Source organism: Loxodonta africana, chromosome 5, assembly GCF_030014295.1.
Source record: "Loxodonta africana isolate mLoxAfr1 chromosome 5, mLoxAfr1.hap2, whole genome shotgun sequence".
NCBI classification, from domain to species: Eukaryota; Metazoa; Chordata; class Mammalia; order Proboscidea; family Elephantidae; genus Loxodonta; species Loxodonta africana.
Genome location: NC_087346.1, coordinates 57372444 through 57390531, shown reverse-complemented (window position 1 = coordinate 57390531; position 18088 = coordinate 57372444). Strand labels below are relative to the sequence as shown.

Genomic DNA, 18088 nt, shown 5'->3' with positions numbered 1-18088 from the left:
AGGTACTGTGCAAAACATACATTATCTGTCTCGTTTATTCCTCAGAACAATCCTTTTAAAAGATGCTATTCACATTCCACAGATGGGAAAATTGAGGGTTGGAGGAGCTAAGTGACTTGTATAAAACACACACTGTGTGGAGGATGTATTGTTTGAACATCTATCTGACTCTAAAGCCAGTGTCATTGACCATAATTCAATCGTGATCTTTACCAGGAGATGTAAGGATAGGGAGGATGGGGCTTGGGTGGCTCTTCCAGTGTACTGAAGCAGTTTTGATAGTGTAAGTATTAAAATAGCTATTAAAACGACAGTAGTCCTATGGGGCAGTTCTGCTCTATCCTGTAGAGTTGCTATGAGTTGTAATCGACTTGATGACAGTAGGTTTTAGGGCACCCTTAACACCCTAGGGAACTAAAGCAATGTCCTGATGCTCACCATGCAATTGATGTTTTTTCTCCTTTGTTATGGGAAACATATGAGAATACCAAATTGTGACTAATACAAGGAATTGTGCTTAATGACACGTTGCAAATAGTTTAAAAAAAAAAAACCAACCAACCAAAAAAAAAAAAAAACACTAGCAGTCTGGTGGCATGCTGAGAGCGCTATAATTTTCTAGCAGTGAGTTACACCTAGCAGGAGTTGCCACTCACATCTTGTCACACTTGGTGCACTTTCTGTACTCTCATCTTGTACCAGTAGTTGGCTTAGTTCAGACTCATGCTCTTTTTTCTCTGTGAAATTAAACTCATAGCCTTCAACAGTTTGCATTTGTCCTGATTTGGTGGGGGGCGGGGGGCGGAGGGGAGAAGTAGAGAGTATTTATTATGTTCAATAGATCTTGACTTAAATTGCTAAAATAATGTATGTTGTAAATTCCTTTTTATATTTTGTTAATAGAAAAATGAATTTTTTTTGCGAACTCATAAATCTCCTATTACATAGTTAATACATCTGTTTCACATGTATTATTTTATTCCTCAGAACAACGCTGCTTTGTATGTGATATCCCTGCCTTGTAAATGAAGAAACTGAGGCTCAGTGAGATTAATTGACTTTGTTCAAAATCACATATCTAGAAAGTCATACAGCCAAGATTTAAATCCAGGTCTTTTGATAAATATTTCAGTACTGTCCATATATCACAGCTTTTCTCCAACTGCAGCTATCCACACAACAGCTTTATTTAGGAAGAGGAATATCTACACACATAACTGAGAAATTGCAGAAATTAACAGTACTGACCCTTTTCAAAATTATGTTTAAAATTGCTAGTTCAGTCTGTATTAACCCATTTTTGGTTTCTGGGCCTAGTAAAGATATGATCATTTACTTTTGTGAAAGACAGTCCACTATAGCACCATATTAATATTTAACAGTGGCTACAAATATAATTCAGATCTATGTTTTAGATGGCGTAAGATGAGTACAAATAAACTGAAAAGGTTTGATTTCTGATTTTAATTTTATACTGTAGACTTTTCAATATCTAGCTATTTTTCTTTTTTCTTATTATCCTTTTCCTTTCCTTTTCTTCATGTTGGAAATCTTTCTTCTGCTGCCTTCTTCTGTCAATTAAAAGGAAAATTCCCCCTAAACGGTAATCTTTTCTGTTGAATACATTCTTATACTATTCTTTTATATTAGCATTGGTTTGTTAATTGCCTTTGAGCCAGTTCCAACTCATGGTGACCCCATATGTGCAGAATAGTTTGCTTTGTAGAGTTTTCAAAGCTGTGACTTTTTGGAAGCAGATCACCAGACCAATCTTCGAGGTACCTCTGGGTGGGTTTGAACCGCCAACCTTTCAGTTAGTAGTCTGGCACTTAATCATTTGTACCACCCAGGAGTAAAAAAAAATATTTTTTTTCAATGAAGAAAAATCTAGTCCACTCTATTTTAGAATAATGCTTTTTAAAGAAAATAGAGACTTAGTATACATGCAAAAGCAAAAAGACTTATATAAAAGGAACATTGGGGATTACATGTATAAATTATAAATACAGTGTTTTTTCACTTATCGACATGGTTAGGTTCCAAAGACCAGGTTGTTATATGAAATTAGCATTATGTGAAAATGGAGGATTACCACATCAGAGCATGAAATGGAAGATGAGTACATCATTACATAGCTGCCAAACAACTGAGAATCATGGCTGAACTAAGTTGACACATAAACTTTACCATCACAGCCAGTGTTACTCTTGGCTTCATCTTGTTACAGTCAGACATATGTTGTTAATGCACAAAATAGTTGGACAGTAGATTTTCTACTATTGTTGTAAATGTGAAATGTCAGATAATGTGATAGTTAATAAGTAAGGAGAAGGTATAATTTGGCACAAGATACTTCATCCTTTCGATAAAAGTTTTAGCATTTACAATTTTTTTTTTCCCTTCTTAAACCTAGCCCACCAAGAAAACACATTGTGGAACGCAATACAGAGTTTTATCACATACCTACTCACAGTGATGCAAGCAAGAAGAGACTGATTGAGGATACTGAAGACTGGCGTCCAAGGACTGGAACTACTCAGTCTCGCTCTTTCCGAATTCTGGCCCAGATCACTGGGACTGAACACCGTAAGTAAAAACCTGGACATCCTAGTGGATGAATGTTCTTTGTCATGGAGAGTAGCATTTAGAGTGATTGACAGTTACTGGAAAACAACCTGGAGATGGTTTGTTTTTAAATTATGCCATGAATGCTATGAGTATTGTAAATAAGACATTCGCCCACCTAGAATTACATTGAAAAGTTTAATACTAGTGACTGTAGTATATAGCCAATAACAATGTGGTATGGAACTTTTCTTAGTGGCTCTATGAAGCTGTAAATATTTGGTATTGGGTAGTAAGGAGCCTGGTGGTACAGTTGTTAAGCGCCTGGCTGCTAACCAAAAGGTCAGCGGTTCAAATGCACCAGTCGCTCCATGGGAGAAAGATGTGACAGTCTGCTCCTGTAAAGATTTACAGCCTTGAAGACCCTAAGGGGTGGTTCTACTCTGTCCTATAGGGTGGCTATGAGTCGAAATTCGACTACATGGCAGTGGATTTGGTTTGCGTTTTTTTACTATGGGTAATTGCTTAAGTGATTTGAGTTTAAAGAAAAGTAAAGTAATGTTGAATATCTTATTATTTTTCAGTGAAAGAATCTGAAAATGATAGTACAAAGAAGGCGAAGTAAGTTCTCCATTTTTTTGCAAATTGAATGCATTCCTTACATGAATGGTCTTCTTTTGGTTTTTCAAGTTTTCAAGTGAAATGGTATGGCATTTTGTCTTTGCAATTAGAAGCTAAGCATTTAACTTTGACGCCTTTTGTGTGACCTAAATGTACAACTTACGGATTTTTATATCAGTAAGCATTGTCTGGATTTTATGTCTAAGGCTTATTCCTAAGTACTGAAGTAAGATGCAGTCAGAAGGCTGTATTTTGGGGTGCTTTGCTAACAGTTCAGATCTCTGTGAATGAGTTCATGCTTCGTCTTGCAGTCACTTTATTTTGGGCATAAAAATCGATATTTCCAAGAAGGCTCTATGGATTAAGCTCTGTTATTTCTAAAGTGCTCTACTCTTAAAAAAAAAAATCTTTGCTATTTAATAAAACGGCTATGTAAAATTAAGCTTTTAAAAGGCATGCTCTTTGCATGATAAATTAAGTGTAGAAACTTTTTCTTTCTCTTTCTTATGACTCTTCTATCACTCTGTTTTTATTTCCACAGGGAAAAGATACCCCTTCACGTCTTTAGTCCTAAATACACAAAATTACGTGACTGGCACCATGAAGTTTCAGCACGTGCTCTTAACGTACAGTGATTTATGAACCTTGCCCCCAAGCAGCCAGCACATACCTTTTCAGTTTTTCTTTTTTTTCAACTTTGTAGCAAAATCTGTACTAAATTTGCTTTAGGAAAAAAAATAGAACCTTTTCTATACTTTTCTAACAGTTTCCTACTGTTGTAACAACGAGGAAGAGGAACATGTTTTGTGCTAGTCAGTAGCTCACAAATGTAAAACCAAAGAAAGCAAATTAAGGGACTAGATCTGTTCAGTGGGTTTATACCTGTTTCCATTGTTATTAGGGTAGTAACCTTGGAAAAGGAATTCTTTTTGTAAGTTGAATTTGTTTTCTTGTAGGTTGTTTTGAGCAAAGGTGGATAAGCAGATAATATCCTTGTTGAATTTGAAAAATATTTCATGTTATTACACTTTCTAAGATTACTTTTAAGTCCATTATAACAGTAATCTTGGGGGGTGTAAACTATTCTAAATATGCAAATATGAGGAGGCAAGATTAAACAGAGAAGACTTTATTACAGTTTATTGTAGACAGATATCTCTTAAAACAAATAGTATTCAGGATGACTATACGAAGAGGAGGAGGCCCAAATTTGGCTGCTACAAAAGAAAAGAAGAGAATTCTGCCCCTATTTGGAATGGGGAGATACAGTGTTGTTTTAGTTTGTTTATGTTCAAAATCCTATTTTCTACCAAGGAAATATTTCTAAGCTGATGAATGTTTGTAGGTATAGACAGTTTCTAGGCATTAACTAGTAAGATATTTAAAAAAAAAAAAAACTTTGTGTTGTTTTTAGATTAGAGGAAATGAACGTAAAATACATTGCAATATGAATGACTCTTCGTGAGACATCAGAGAAATATTTTACTTAGTAATAAAAGCCACTTGTGTGTTGTTGCTGTTCCTAGGAAGCTGTTTTGGGTAATATATAGATGCTAAATAGATAACCAGAAATGCTTCTTTTTCTTGTAATATAATGTATTATATATTAGATCTAAACTCAATAACAAATAAGTAAATGCATTTTGAAGTTTGAAAAAGTACTGTAATAAAGTTGCCTTAACTTAGCTCTGTACTTGTTCTGTTTTATTGAGGCTAGTAACAATGCCATCTTCTTGTTACATTATCACTGGGTAAAATAAATAATTCTTTTGACATTTCATTTAGAAAACATTTTTAATTTTGTGAGTTTGTTAAAATGTGAGTGTAGATTATGGCAGTGACCCATGTAATTTTTTTTTTCCCTGAATTGCTATATTATTTAACATAACTTTCTGTGCGAGTGATATGTAAGATCAGTTAGACTACAGCATAACATAGAATTGTTTGTGTGAAAATTATTACTGATCTTGTCTGCATCTCAGTGTCCATTTTTACTTTTCCAGATTTTCTTCACTTTAATGTCACAATAGGCTATGCCAACTGCTTGGTAATACGGAGAAATGAACATCAATTTCATTTAGTGATTGGTTACTATTTAAAATTTTGCCTGACAGATGTATTTAAAAAATAATTATAAGACTTGTCTATGCTCATTTCCACTATACTTCATAATGCATTAGAATTCCTTTCTTTTATTGTATCAGTTCTTCAAATACTAAAAGGTCTTGTCTACTTTTGCTTTTATGATCCTGACGTCAGTCTCAGTTACTATCGTATCTCAGATCCCTGTAAGGAAATCTACTTTCTTAGGCCAGGCAGTCCTATGATCTCAAAAAAATGATGTCTGAGAGAAGATATGGTCAGAGTCTTGTAAAAAGTAAATGGTATAGGTAGAGTAAACATGGTGTTTTTCTTCAAGAGCTGAAATTCTAGAGAGAGAACCACTCGAAGAGAGTTTTAGGTAAATAAAAATGGATTCCCTAATACAGACAAGGGAACATGTATAGAACTTTATAGGTTGAAATAGGTACAATTGAAAGTAAAATTTTAATACTTTGCCAAATTAAGAATAAAGTAATTTGTCAGTGAAAGCACAGACTTAGATATATGAAATGCTCCATGTTTGAGCGTAAGAGTAAATGTTCAGCAGGATCACAAAGGATATTTCATTTGACCCTGTCAGAACTTGAGTTCCTGAACTCATTGCCTCTCTTGGGACATCTTATATTTCAAGCTTAAAAGCTAGCCTAAAATTATAAAAGTTTCTTGTAAAAATATTATTATAAGCCTAGTGACCTGATTTATAGCTTGTTTTTGTTTGTCTCTCTTCTACAGACTTTTTTTAATCATACGTTTGTTTTTAATGTGAAATTGGGAAGTTACTCTTAAGGATTTTCAGCACTTTTTTCTTGTAATGTTTTTATTAGTCAGAAGATGGAATGTTTCCCATACAGCTAAATATATTTTCATTACCTTAAAAAATATACTGTCTGTGGAAACAGAACACACCCATCTTGTATTATTATGCCTTTAGGAAGACTCAGGTATGAAAACATCTTAGATTATTTACAGTAGCATTCCCGTAACTGTTCCAGATATCATATAATGAATTGACTTTTTTTACCCAGACAGATAATTTTGTAATTACTGTGTTTCTGGTGTGTATTCAAAATCATATAAATCGTATGTATCCATTCATTGCCTGCATTCCTTCTTTCAGATGAATAATTACTGAGTACTTACTTAAATACCAGGCACTGATCTGTGTGCTGGGGATAACAGTAGTGAATAATAGATAACATAAATACATAAACAACATGATCTGAGATAATTTTAACTGTCACTGGGATAATAAAGTAAGTTAATATAAGGAATCTGGCTTAGACAGGGAAGAATTATTTAGGTTGTGTGGGCCTCTGAGGAGGTGACCTTAATGCCAATATCTGAGAGAAGAAAAGGACTCCGCCTTATGATGACTTGGGGCAGTCTGTGTTCAAGGCAGAGGAAAAAAATGTGGAGACCCTGAGGTAGAAAAGAACATGGCAGGTATACAGAACAGAAAGGACAGTGTGGCTGAAATGTAGTACATTAGAGAAAGCATAATATAAAAATATAATAACCCACCCGGCAGTGTCATAGAAGAAAGACCTGGTGATCTGTTTCTGTAAAGATTATAGACAAGAAAAGCCTCTGGAGAGGAGTTAACTCCAGTACTAATAAAGGTATCTCAGAGCATAGAAAAGAAGGAATACTCCCGAACTCATCCTGTGAAGTCAGCATAACCCTGATACCAAAACTGGGTAAAGGCATCATAAAAAAAGAAAATTACACACCAATATTCCTCATGAACATAGATGCAAAAATCCGCAACAAAATTCTAGCCGATTGAATTCAACAACATATCAAAAAAATAATTCACCATGACCAAGTGGGATTCATATACCAGGTATTCAGGGAAAAAAAAAAAATAGTTCAACATTATAAAATCAATCAATGTAATCTATCACATAAATAAAACAAAAAATAAGAACCACATGATCTTATCAGTTGATGCAGAAAAAGCATTTGACAAAGTCCAACACCCATTCCTGATAAAAGCTCTCAGCAAAATAGGAATAGAAAGGAAATTCCTTGACATAGTAAAGGGCATTTATACAAAGCCAACAGCTAACATCATTCTAAATGGAGAAAGACTAAAAGCATTCACCTTGAGTAAGGAAACCAGACAAAGATGCCCTTTATCACCACTCTTATTCAGCATTGTACTGGAGGTCCTACCCAGAGCAGTAAGGCAAGAAAAAGAAATAAAGATCATCCAGATTGGTAAGGAAGAAGTAAAAGTATCCCTATTCTCTGATAATATGATCTTATACACAGAATACCCCAAAGAATCTGTAAGAAAACTACTGGAACTAATAGAAGAGTTCAGCACAGTATCAGGATATTAGATAAATATACAAAAATCAGTTGAATTCCTCTACACCAAAAAAGGAAACTTCGAAAAGGAAACCACCATTTACAATAGCCCCTAAGAAGATAAATTACTTAGGAATAAATCTAACCAGAGACTTAAAAGACCTATACCAAGAAAACTACAAGTCGCTATTGCAGGAAACCAAAAGAAATCTGCATAAGTGGAGAAACATACCATGCTCATGGATAGGAAGACACAACATTGTGAAAATGTCAGCTCTACCCAAAGCAATCTACAGATACAATGCAATCGCAATCCAGATTCCAACAGCATTTTTTAACAAGATGGAAAAACAAATCACCAGCTTTGTATGGAAAGGGAAGAGGCTGTGGATGAGTAAAGCATTACTGAAGAAGAACAAAGTGTGAGCATCACACTACCTGATTTTAGAACCTATTTTACCACTACGGTAGTCAAAACTACCTGGTACTAGTACAACAAATAGACCAGTGGAACAGAATTGAGAGCCCAGATGTAAATCCATCCACCTATGAGCAACTGATATTTGATGAAGGCCCAAAGTCCGTTAAGTGGGGAAAAGACAGTTTCTTTAACAAATGGTGCTGGCATAACTGGTTATCTATCTGTTAAAAAAATGAAACAGGACCCATACCGCACCCCATACACAAAAACTAACTCAAAATGGATCACAGACCTAAATATAAAATCTAATGCAAAAAAGATCATGGAAGAAAAAATAGGGACAACACTAAGGGTCCTAATACATGGCATGAATAGTATACAAACCATAACTTAACAATGCACAACCACCAGAAGAGAAACTAGATAACTGGGGGCTCCTAAAAATCATACACTTATGCTCACCAAAAGACTTCACCAAAAGAGTAAAAATAGAACCTATAAGCTGGAAAAAATTTTTAGCTACAACATATCCAATAAGGGTCTGATCTCTAAAATCATCTCACCCCAACAAGGCAGACACTAATCCAAAAAACACAAAATAGTAAATGTTGGAGAGGTTGTGGAGAGATTGGAACTCTTATGCACTGCTGGTGGGAATGTAAAATGTTACAACCACTTTGGAAAACGATATGGTGCATCTTTAAAAAGCTAGAAATAGAAATACCATACTATCCAGTGATCTCGCTCCTAGAAATATACCTGAGAGAAATAAGAGCCGTCACACAAATAGACATATGCACACCCATGTTCATTGGAGCACTACTCACAATAGCGAAAAGATGGAAACAACTAAATGCCCATCAGCAGGCGAATTAATAATCAAATTATGGTACATACACACAATGGATAACAATAAAGAACAATGATGAATCACAAAATATCTCACAATATGGATGAATCTGGAGGCCATCATGCTGAGTGAAATAAGTCAGTCACAAAAGGACAAATATTGTATGAGACCGCTATTACAAGAACTCAAGAAAAAGTTTCAATATAGGAAAAAAAAAGCATTCTTTGATGGTTATGAGTGTGGGAAGGAAGGGGGAGAGAAATTACTAACTAGGTAGTAGACAAAGATTAACTTCGGTGAAGAGAAGGACAACACACATACAAGGGAAGTCAGCACAACTGGACCAAAGCAAAAGCTAAGAAGTTTTCTGGACATATCCAAACACTTTGAGGGACACAGTAGCTGGGGCTGGGGCCTGGGGGCCATAGTTTCGAGGGACATCTAGGTCAGTTGACATAACAAAGTTTATAAAGAAAACGTTCTACATCCCACTTTAGTAAGTAGCATCTGGGATCTTAAGACCTTACAAGTGGCCATCTAAGATAAATCAAATGGTCCTATCTCACTCAGAGCAAAGGAGAATGAAGAAAACTAAAGACACAAGGAAAATACTAGCCGGAAGGACTAAAGGACCAAATGAACCAAAGATTCCAGCAGCCTGAGACCAGGAGAACTAGATGGTGCCCGGCTATCACCAGTGGCTGCCCTGACAGGGAACACAACAGAGAGTCCTGGACAGAGCAGGAGAAAAATGTAGAACAGAACTCAAATTCACATAAAAAGACCAGACTTAATGGTCTAACAGAGACTAGAGAAACCCCTGAAACTGTGGTCCCTGGATGCGCTGTTAACCCAGAACTGAAACCGTTTCTAAACCCCACTCTTCAGACAAAGATTAGACAGGACTATGAAACAAAAGGAAACCCTGGTGGCGTAGTGGTTAAGTGCTACGGTTGCTAACCAAAGGGTTGGCAGTTCAAATCTGCCAGGTGCTCCTTGGAAACTCTATGGGGCAGTTCTACTCTGTCCTATAGGGTCGCTATAAGTCGGAATCGACTCGACGGCACTAGGTTTGGGGTTTTTTATGAAACAAAAGTAATAGCACATAAGGAACGTGCTTCTTAGTTCATTCAGATATATGAGACCAAATGGGCAGCTCCTGTCCAAAAGCAGTATGAGAATGCAGGAAAGGACAGGAACTGGTTGAGTGGACACAGGGAACCTAGGTTAGAAACGGGGAGTGTGCTGTCACGTTGTGAGGATTGCAATTAATGTCACAGAACAATATGTGTATAAATTTTTGAATGAGAAGTTAACTTGAGGTATAAACTTTCACCTAAAGCACAATAAAAAAAGAAAGGAAAGATAATCCTGTGGAGCAGTTCTCTCTAATACATGGGGTCTCCATGAGTCCGAGCTGACTCGATAGCATCAGGTTTTTTCATTTTATTTTTTTAGGTAAAGTAGGGAACAGAACGCCCTATGAATCATACATCAAACCAAACCAAACCCACTGCCGTCCGTCAAGTCAATTCCGACTCATAGCGACCCTATAAAGGACAGAGTAGAATTGCCCCATAGAGTTTCCAAGGAGCACCTGGCAGATTTGAACTGCCAACCTCTTGGTTAGCAGCTGTAGCACTTAACCACTACACCACCAGGGTTTCCTGAATCATACATAAAGCCATGCAAAAATAAAACCTTGATGTATCAAAAATGTGAGCTATAATGTTCTATTCAAAATTTAGCGATGGGTTTGATAACTTAATCCTTCTTAAAAACCTGGCCACAATTGTTTGGATTCATTTCTTTTGTTTATCCTCTTCAAGAAAATTCCTTAGACCGAGTAAATACTTTCTTGATCAGTCTTTCCAAAATAAACGTGGTTTTTGTTGTTGTTGTTAAAGATAGTGAAAAAAAGAAAAACAGGGAGTGGCAAATCCTTAGGTTCAGGTTTGTAACTGACTGACTGCTGTTTGCCCCTGAGTTTCCACTTGATTAAAATACGAAGTTAGACTCTATGGTGACACTGTGATGCCAAGCAAGATACTGCTTAAATGAGGGGCTTGGTACCACAGTTGCTGGGAGCTGGAGGACAGACAGCCTTCAGCTGTCAGTCCTTTCAGAAATCACCTCAGTTGTCAGAACCCAACATTCCCAGCCACAGCCACATTCAGTGAACTGATTGATGGGGAGGATAAAAAGCCTAGCCATTTCAGCTCAATTAGGAACAACTCAGAAGGACCATTCTAGCTCCAGAGCTGCTGTGCAGTCGGCTAAAGCCATCAGAGGGCCTGTATGGCCACTCGACTTCTCTTTCTGCCCACTCCTGCTTGCTGTCCTCTTCTTTTAAGGTGTTGGCACTTCTTAATAAGCATCCTTCGTGCATAACTCTGTCTTGCAGTGTTTTCTGGAGAACTTGATCTATGACAGAATCATAATCTTTTAGATCCAGTTTGTACCTCAGGCTTACAAGTTCTCTTCAGCATGGTCCTGGTCTTCTCATTGCTCTTCTCAATCCTTAAATTTTCAACCCAGACCACAAACAGAGCGTTTAGAGCAGGGACGGATTGCCCTGTTTTTCACCCACGTGGAATTGTACGCTGCAGTTTAGTAAGGAAACACAATTAAACCCGTGCGTAGCTTGCTTACTTGTTAATCCACCCCTGGTTTAGAGAAGTCTTTAAAGTGAAAGATCAGCTAAGGGCAGCCTGAAAAGTGTATGTAAGTCAAAAGAGAGAGAGACGCATTTACTTTCCTTTGCCTCTGGTAAAGGATGTTTTATTGCAGCAGAGGCAGCCTTGGAGTATTTTGTTTGCTTTGTTTTGTTGCTATTTACGGTTTGTTTTTAACTGTGTCCAGAAAGACCTCTCTTTGCTGATCTCAAAGCCCTACTGCCAAAAGTTATGAGTAGTTACAGGCATTTAGAAATGAATCTAGTAACAGTAGCTGTCCAGTCATTTCTGTCCCTTGTGTATCATAGTAGACCTGTGCTGCATAGAATTTTCAGTGGCTGGCTTTTCTGAAGTAGGTAACCAGGCCTTGTTCCTGAGGTACCACTAGGTGAACTTCAACCTCCAACTTTTTGGTGAGCAGCTAAATGCATTTACTATTTGTACCGCACAGGGACTCCAGAAATGAAATATTGTCAGGTTGATATAATGAAGCAATGAAATGAGAAGCTTCAAAATTGAAAATTAGAATTAACTTTGAGTTAACAGCTAACAAAATATTACGATTTTCCATGTTATAATTTTCTGTATGTGGCACTTTAGAATCAAATGTATTAGCCATTTAATCAGTCATTTATAAATTTTATTTCTGCACATCTACCGTTTCCTTCCCATCCTTAAAAATCTACCTCTAGTTCTCTCCTGGGATATGTTGATGCACAGGAGCCTACGGAAATGTGTAGGGGCATATGCAGATATTATAAGGTCAAGGGGATGTCCCCGTGAGGTTAAGGATACTAAATATCTTCTAATGGACTGAATAATCCCATAAATGAAGAATTATCATGCCCATGCCAGTGGTGTGCCATTGAGAATGACTGGTTTGAATGCAAATACTCCCTCTTTCAAGTTTTCTTACTCCTTTCCACAACTCCAACCTCAAGTTCTCATCCAGAGTGTACTCCCCCACACACACTCTGGAAATAATCTTTTCGCTTCTACACTAACAAAATTTATCATTTTTACTTATCACTTGACACTTATCTTTTCTAATTTGTATTATGCATATCTATCTACATGTCCTAAATCTTCAACTGGAGTATGAGCTCTTTGAACGCAAAAGTCTTACTATACTAATATAAATTGAAAATAAAAAACATTCGAATAGGCATGATATTTCTTTCATCTGGATACAGCTGTAGCTGTGTATGCAAATATCTGTATATTAAATAAAATGCCTAAATTTGGAGGTGGGTAGAGTTGTAAGATTGATTCATCTCTGGTGAACTACTTCTTAAATTAGAAATCTACTGATTACCTTTCTACAGTAATCCTCATTTTGACATTTAGCATTTAAGAAAAAGCTATTCTTCAGTAGAATCACTGACTTGGTCCCAATTGAAAACATAATTCTTACCTCTCTTGTGGTGCGTCGTTTTCTACTTTGTATTGTAGGTATTTGTATACATGCCCTATATTGCCAATTAGAGTATATGCTTTTTGAATACACACATTTTAGTGTTCCCCACTATATTTTGTTATTAATTTGGTTTCCCCACTCGCAGGTCTGGTTTTACTCACTAATGGTAATTAATTGAATATAATTGCATGTTTCTCCAGTTCTTTAATTTTTGTATTGTAAATTGTTTACATCATGGTCAAACTTGAATATAAATTCAATATAAAGTAAATTTTCCTTAAAAATGACAAGATGTTAATGCCCATATTATGCGTACACAGGAACCATATCTTAAGTTGCTTGAAAGGAAACTAAATGTTATTGTGTTTTGGATACCTGGTATCTGTTAAATAGTTGTGGAAGATATTTTTCCATTACATGAACATTTGTATCTTAATGTATCTTCCTATGTGTTTTTTGGTTTGTTTCAACATTAATAGCACAGTGATTCCTGTGAGGAGAAAATACCTAAATTTTGAAATAGGTATATGAGATGCTGAATTGGTGTTCTGATTGGAAAAAGCAATACAAAAAATTTTATTGTTACAAAAGGAAATATTAAAGTAGAAAATCTAATCTAAAACACTGATTAAAAAACACCCACCATATTATTAGTATAATAGAAAGCTAATAATAATATTTGCAGCCTGCTAGAATAGGGAATTATGGGAGGCCATAGGAAGTTTCATCTAAAGATAGTGCTTTTAAAAACATATAAACATCCAAAATACATCAAATTGTCACATGCAGTATAAGTCACTTTAAGTTAAAGGATGCATTTGATTTCACCATTTCCTCAGTTTCTACTATATAATAAAACATTTATCTAATAATGGGGTTTTATATTTTTATGCTTACATACCCCCACGTGTCTGTCAGTTTGTCATAATGTGGGGGCTTGTGTGTTGCTGCGATGCAACTATACACATCGACCTCGCCAGATGGAACACACAGAAATCAAATTGACTACATCTGTGGAAAGAGACGATGGAAAAGCTCAATATCATCAGTCAGAACAAGGCCAGGGGCCGACTGTGGAACAGACCATCAATTGCTCATATGCAAGTTCAAGCTGAAACTGAAGAAAACCAGAGCAAGTCCACGAGAGCCAAAATACGACCTTGAGTATATCCCACCTGAATTTAGAGACCATCTCAAGAATAAATTTGATGCACTGAACACTGGTGACCAAAGACCAGACGAGTTGTGGAATGACATCAAGGACATCATCCGTGAAGAAAGTAAGAGGTCACTGAAAAGACAGAAAGAAAGAAAAGACCAAGGTGGATGTCAGAGGAGACTCTGAAACTTGCTCTTGAGCGTCGAGCAGCTAAAGCAAAAGGAAGAATTGATGAAGTGAAAGAACTGAACAGAAGATTTCAAAGGGCCTCTCGAGAAGACAAAGTATTATAATGACGTGCAAAGAGCTGGAGATGGAAAACCAAAAGGGAAGAACACGCTCGGCGTTTCTCAAGGTGAAAGAACTAAAGAAAAAATTCAAGCCTCGAGTTGCAATAGTGAAGGATTCCATAGGGAAAATATTAAGTGACGCAGGAAGCATCAAAAGAAGATGGAAGGAATACACAGAGTCATTATACCAAAAAGAATTAATCAATATTCAACCATTTCAAGAGGTGGCATATGATCAGGAACCGATGGTAGTGAAGGAAGAAGTCCAAGCTGCTCTGAAGGCATTGGTGAAAAACAAGGCTCCAGAATTGATGGAATATCAATTGAGATGTTTCAACAAACAGATGCATCACTGGAGGTGCTCACTCATCTATGCCAAGAAATATAGAAGACAGCTTCCTGGCCAACTGACTGGAAGAGATCCATATTTATGCCTATTCCCAAGAAAGGTGATCCAACTGAATGTGGAAATTATAGAACAATATCATTAATATCACACACAAGCAAAATTTTGCTGAAGATCATTAAAAAACGGCTGCAGCAGTATATTGACAGGGAGCTGCCAGAAATTCAGGCCAGTTTCAGAAGAGGACTTGGAACTTGGGATATCATTACTGATGTCAGATGGATCCTGGCTGAAAGCAGAGAATACCAGAAGGTTGTTCACCTGTGTTTTATTGACTATGCAAAGGCATCCGACTGTGTGGATCATAACAAACTATGGATAACACTGCGAAGAACGGGAGTTCCAGAACACTTAATTGTGCTCATGAGGAACCTTTACATAGATCAAGAGGCAGTTGTTCGGACAGAACAAGGGGATACTGATTGATTTAAAGTCAGGAAAGTTGTGTGTCAGGGTTGTATTCTTTCACCATGCCTATTTAATCTGTATGCTGAACAAATAATATGAGAAGCTGGACTATATGAAGAAGCACGGGACATCAGGATTGGAGGAAGACTCATTAACAACCTGCGTTATGCAGATGACACGACCTTGCTTGCTGAAAGTGAAGAGGACTTGAAGCACTTACTAATGAAGATCAAAGACCGCAGCCTTCAGTATGGGTTACACCTCAACATAAAGAAAACAAAAATCCTCACAACTGGGCCAATGAGCAACATCATGATAAACGGAGAAAAGATTGAAGTCGTCAAGGGTTTCATTTTACTTAGATCCACAATCAACAGCCATGGAAGCAGCAGTCAAGAAATCAAAAGGTGCATAGCATTGGGTAAATCTGCTGCAAAGGACCTCTTCAAAGTGTTGAAGAGCAAAGATGTCACCCTGAAGACTAAGGTGCGCCTGACCCAAGCCATGGTATTTTCAATCACATCATATGCATGTGAAAGCTAGACAATGAATAAGGAAGACTGAAGAAGAGTTGACATCTTTGAATTGTGGTTTTGGTGAAGAATATTGAATATACCATGGACTACCAAAAGAACGAACAAATCTGTCTTGGAAGAAGTGCAGCCAGAATGCTTCTTAGAGGCAAGGATGGCAAGACTGTGTCTTACATACTTTGGACATGTTGTCAGGAGGGATCAGTCCCTGGAGAAGGACATCATGCTTGCCAGAGTACAGGGTCAGCGGAACAGAGGAAGACTCTCAATGAGGTGGATTGACACAGTGGCTGCAACAACGAGCTCAAGCATAACAAGGATTGTAAGGATGGCGCAGGACTGGGCAGTGTTTCATTCTGTTGTGCATAGGGTTGCTATGAGTCGGAACCGACTCAATGGCACCTAACAACAACAACAACATGCTTATATATTTCTTCATAAGTAAGCATAAAGTAGCATTTTAGTTTAGCAAAAAGATATCTAAAATTATCATCATTACAATATACTTTTATCAGTCTCTCTGAAATTATCATCATTACAGTATACTTTTATCAGTCTCTCTGTTATCTTTGTTTCTCAGTGAATGGTGGATTTTGATTTTTCACATATTGTGATTAAGAATTATAATATATGATATGGATTCTCAGTTTTTAAGCAATTAAATATAGTGTAAAATGCTCTTCAAGGGAGGAGTGATTGTTGCCCCTTTGAGAGGAAAACAACTCAAATTTGAGTCACCCGTTGCAAGAAATTGAACCAGTTATGGGAAAAAACTGTTGCATTACAGATTGCCCTTGCACTAAATCATGTCCACATGATTTCTAGTGAAGGCTACCTAAATTGGATTTTGGCGCTGAAGAATAGGTCTACCGTTGCTTTTTGAACAGAAATGTGTCACGTTCATTAGCGATACAGAAAAATGCATAAATATCTCTAAATACATTCTTTTCGTGGCAAGGTTTTTTAAATTTTAAGTTGTTCACGATATGATCCACATAAAATTGATCAATAATGAAAGATAGTTTGCTGACCTGCCCCATGTCTTCATCATTGCTGTGGTTCACAAACACACTGGGCTTTTAGTTACATATTCTGGTTAAAACATGTGTCAGTTGAGTGTATTACTTAAAGCCAGTATTTTTTTTTTATAAGTTATATGGAGAAATTAAGAATCGTTCCTTAGTCTGATATTCTCACATAATATCACAGAAGAACAAGGGTTCCACAGCATAGTCTTAGTGTAAAAAAAAATAATAATAACAGCTGGATAATCATCATATACATCTCCACTAAATCTGTTTGCCAACCTGGGAAAGATACCACAGGTTTAAAAAAAAAGGGATATATTGAAGTAATTTTTTTCTGTTGCAAAATATGGAATATTTGTAATTAATCTCTTTATTTTCTAAGTGCAGTCTGTTTTTTGCAAATACTGCCTTGGTGACTAAATATAAAGGTTGCCATCTATTGAGCATGAGTAATTACTACACTTCACATCTTTGTAAGAATCCAAAACAAACCAAACCCATTGCTCTGGCTTCCAACTCAAACCCATCCTATGGGACAGAGTAGAACTGCCCTATAGGGTTTCCAGGGCTTCACAGCCATGCGTTGCTTAATGTCCATGATACGTTCTGTGACTTAGGACACTATGTGATTTGGATGTTGTGTGAACACAATGTTATATACTGCTGCTGCCTGTGAGTCGAAGCATACGCTGTTATACAGTAAACATTTTATTTGTAAGTAGGGAAAGTTTACATTAAAATAATGATAAAAAGTACAATACAGCACGTACATAAGCCAGTAACACAGGCATTTATTATGACTATCAAGACATGTATTATAGGTTATACATGTATTGTACCATTATATGTCTGGCAGCACAATTGCAGACGTGGGAAACACATGTTACGTGCGGGAAGCTGTTGCATTTGCTACATCAGGTTATGTCCATTGTGTCCCATTTTCCGATCAGAATTTATGAACTCAATTATAACCTTATGGGACCATGGACATATATGTGGTTGGATGTTGCCTGAACTGACGTTATGTGACACATGACTGTAATCTTTATGGGAGCAGACGCCATATCTCTCTCCTGCAGAATGGCTGGTGGGTTCAAACTGGCCAACTTTCAGCTGGCAGCCCAGTGCTTAACCGCTGTGCCACCAGGGCTCCCCTCATAAAAATAGTACTCTAAAATTATTGAAGCAAGGAACGTAGTCCTTGTCTACTGTATTTGACAAGCAAATTATTTCATTCTGTGTTTAATCCTGGAAATTCTTATGTATGTTTCTTGAACTGGAAAGATGACCCCTTTAAAA

General features: G+C 36.8%; 1 protein-coding gene across 9 annotated transcripts in view; it reads left to right on the top strand.

The window, feature by feature from the left end:
• The window catches only part of PDLIM5 (PDZ and LIM domain 5), a 247339-nt gene that overhangs the window by 142794 nt on the left and 86457 nt on the right, over positions 1-18088 (top strand). For 3 of the 9 annotated variants that reach the window (XM_064285528.1, XM_064285533.1, XM_064285527.1), the window contains exons 6-8: positions 1586-1603; positions 2414-2586; positions 3150-3186. In XM_064285528.1, coding sequence (XP_064141598.1) covers positions 1586-1603; positions 2414-2586; positions 3150-3186 — 228 coding nt within the window. Of the gene's footprint in view, positions 1-1585; positions 1604-2413; positions 2587-3149; positions 3187-3727; positions 6382-18088 lie in introns of those variants that run through there. The other 6 variants (XM_064285529.1, XM_003414072.4, XM_064285532.1 and 3 more) reach the window with 3 other exon arrangements.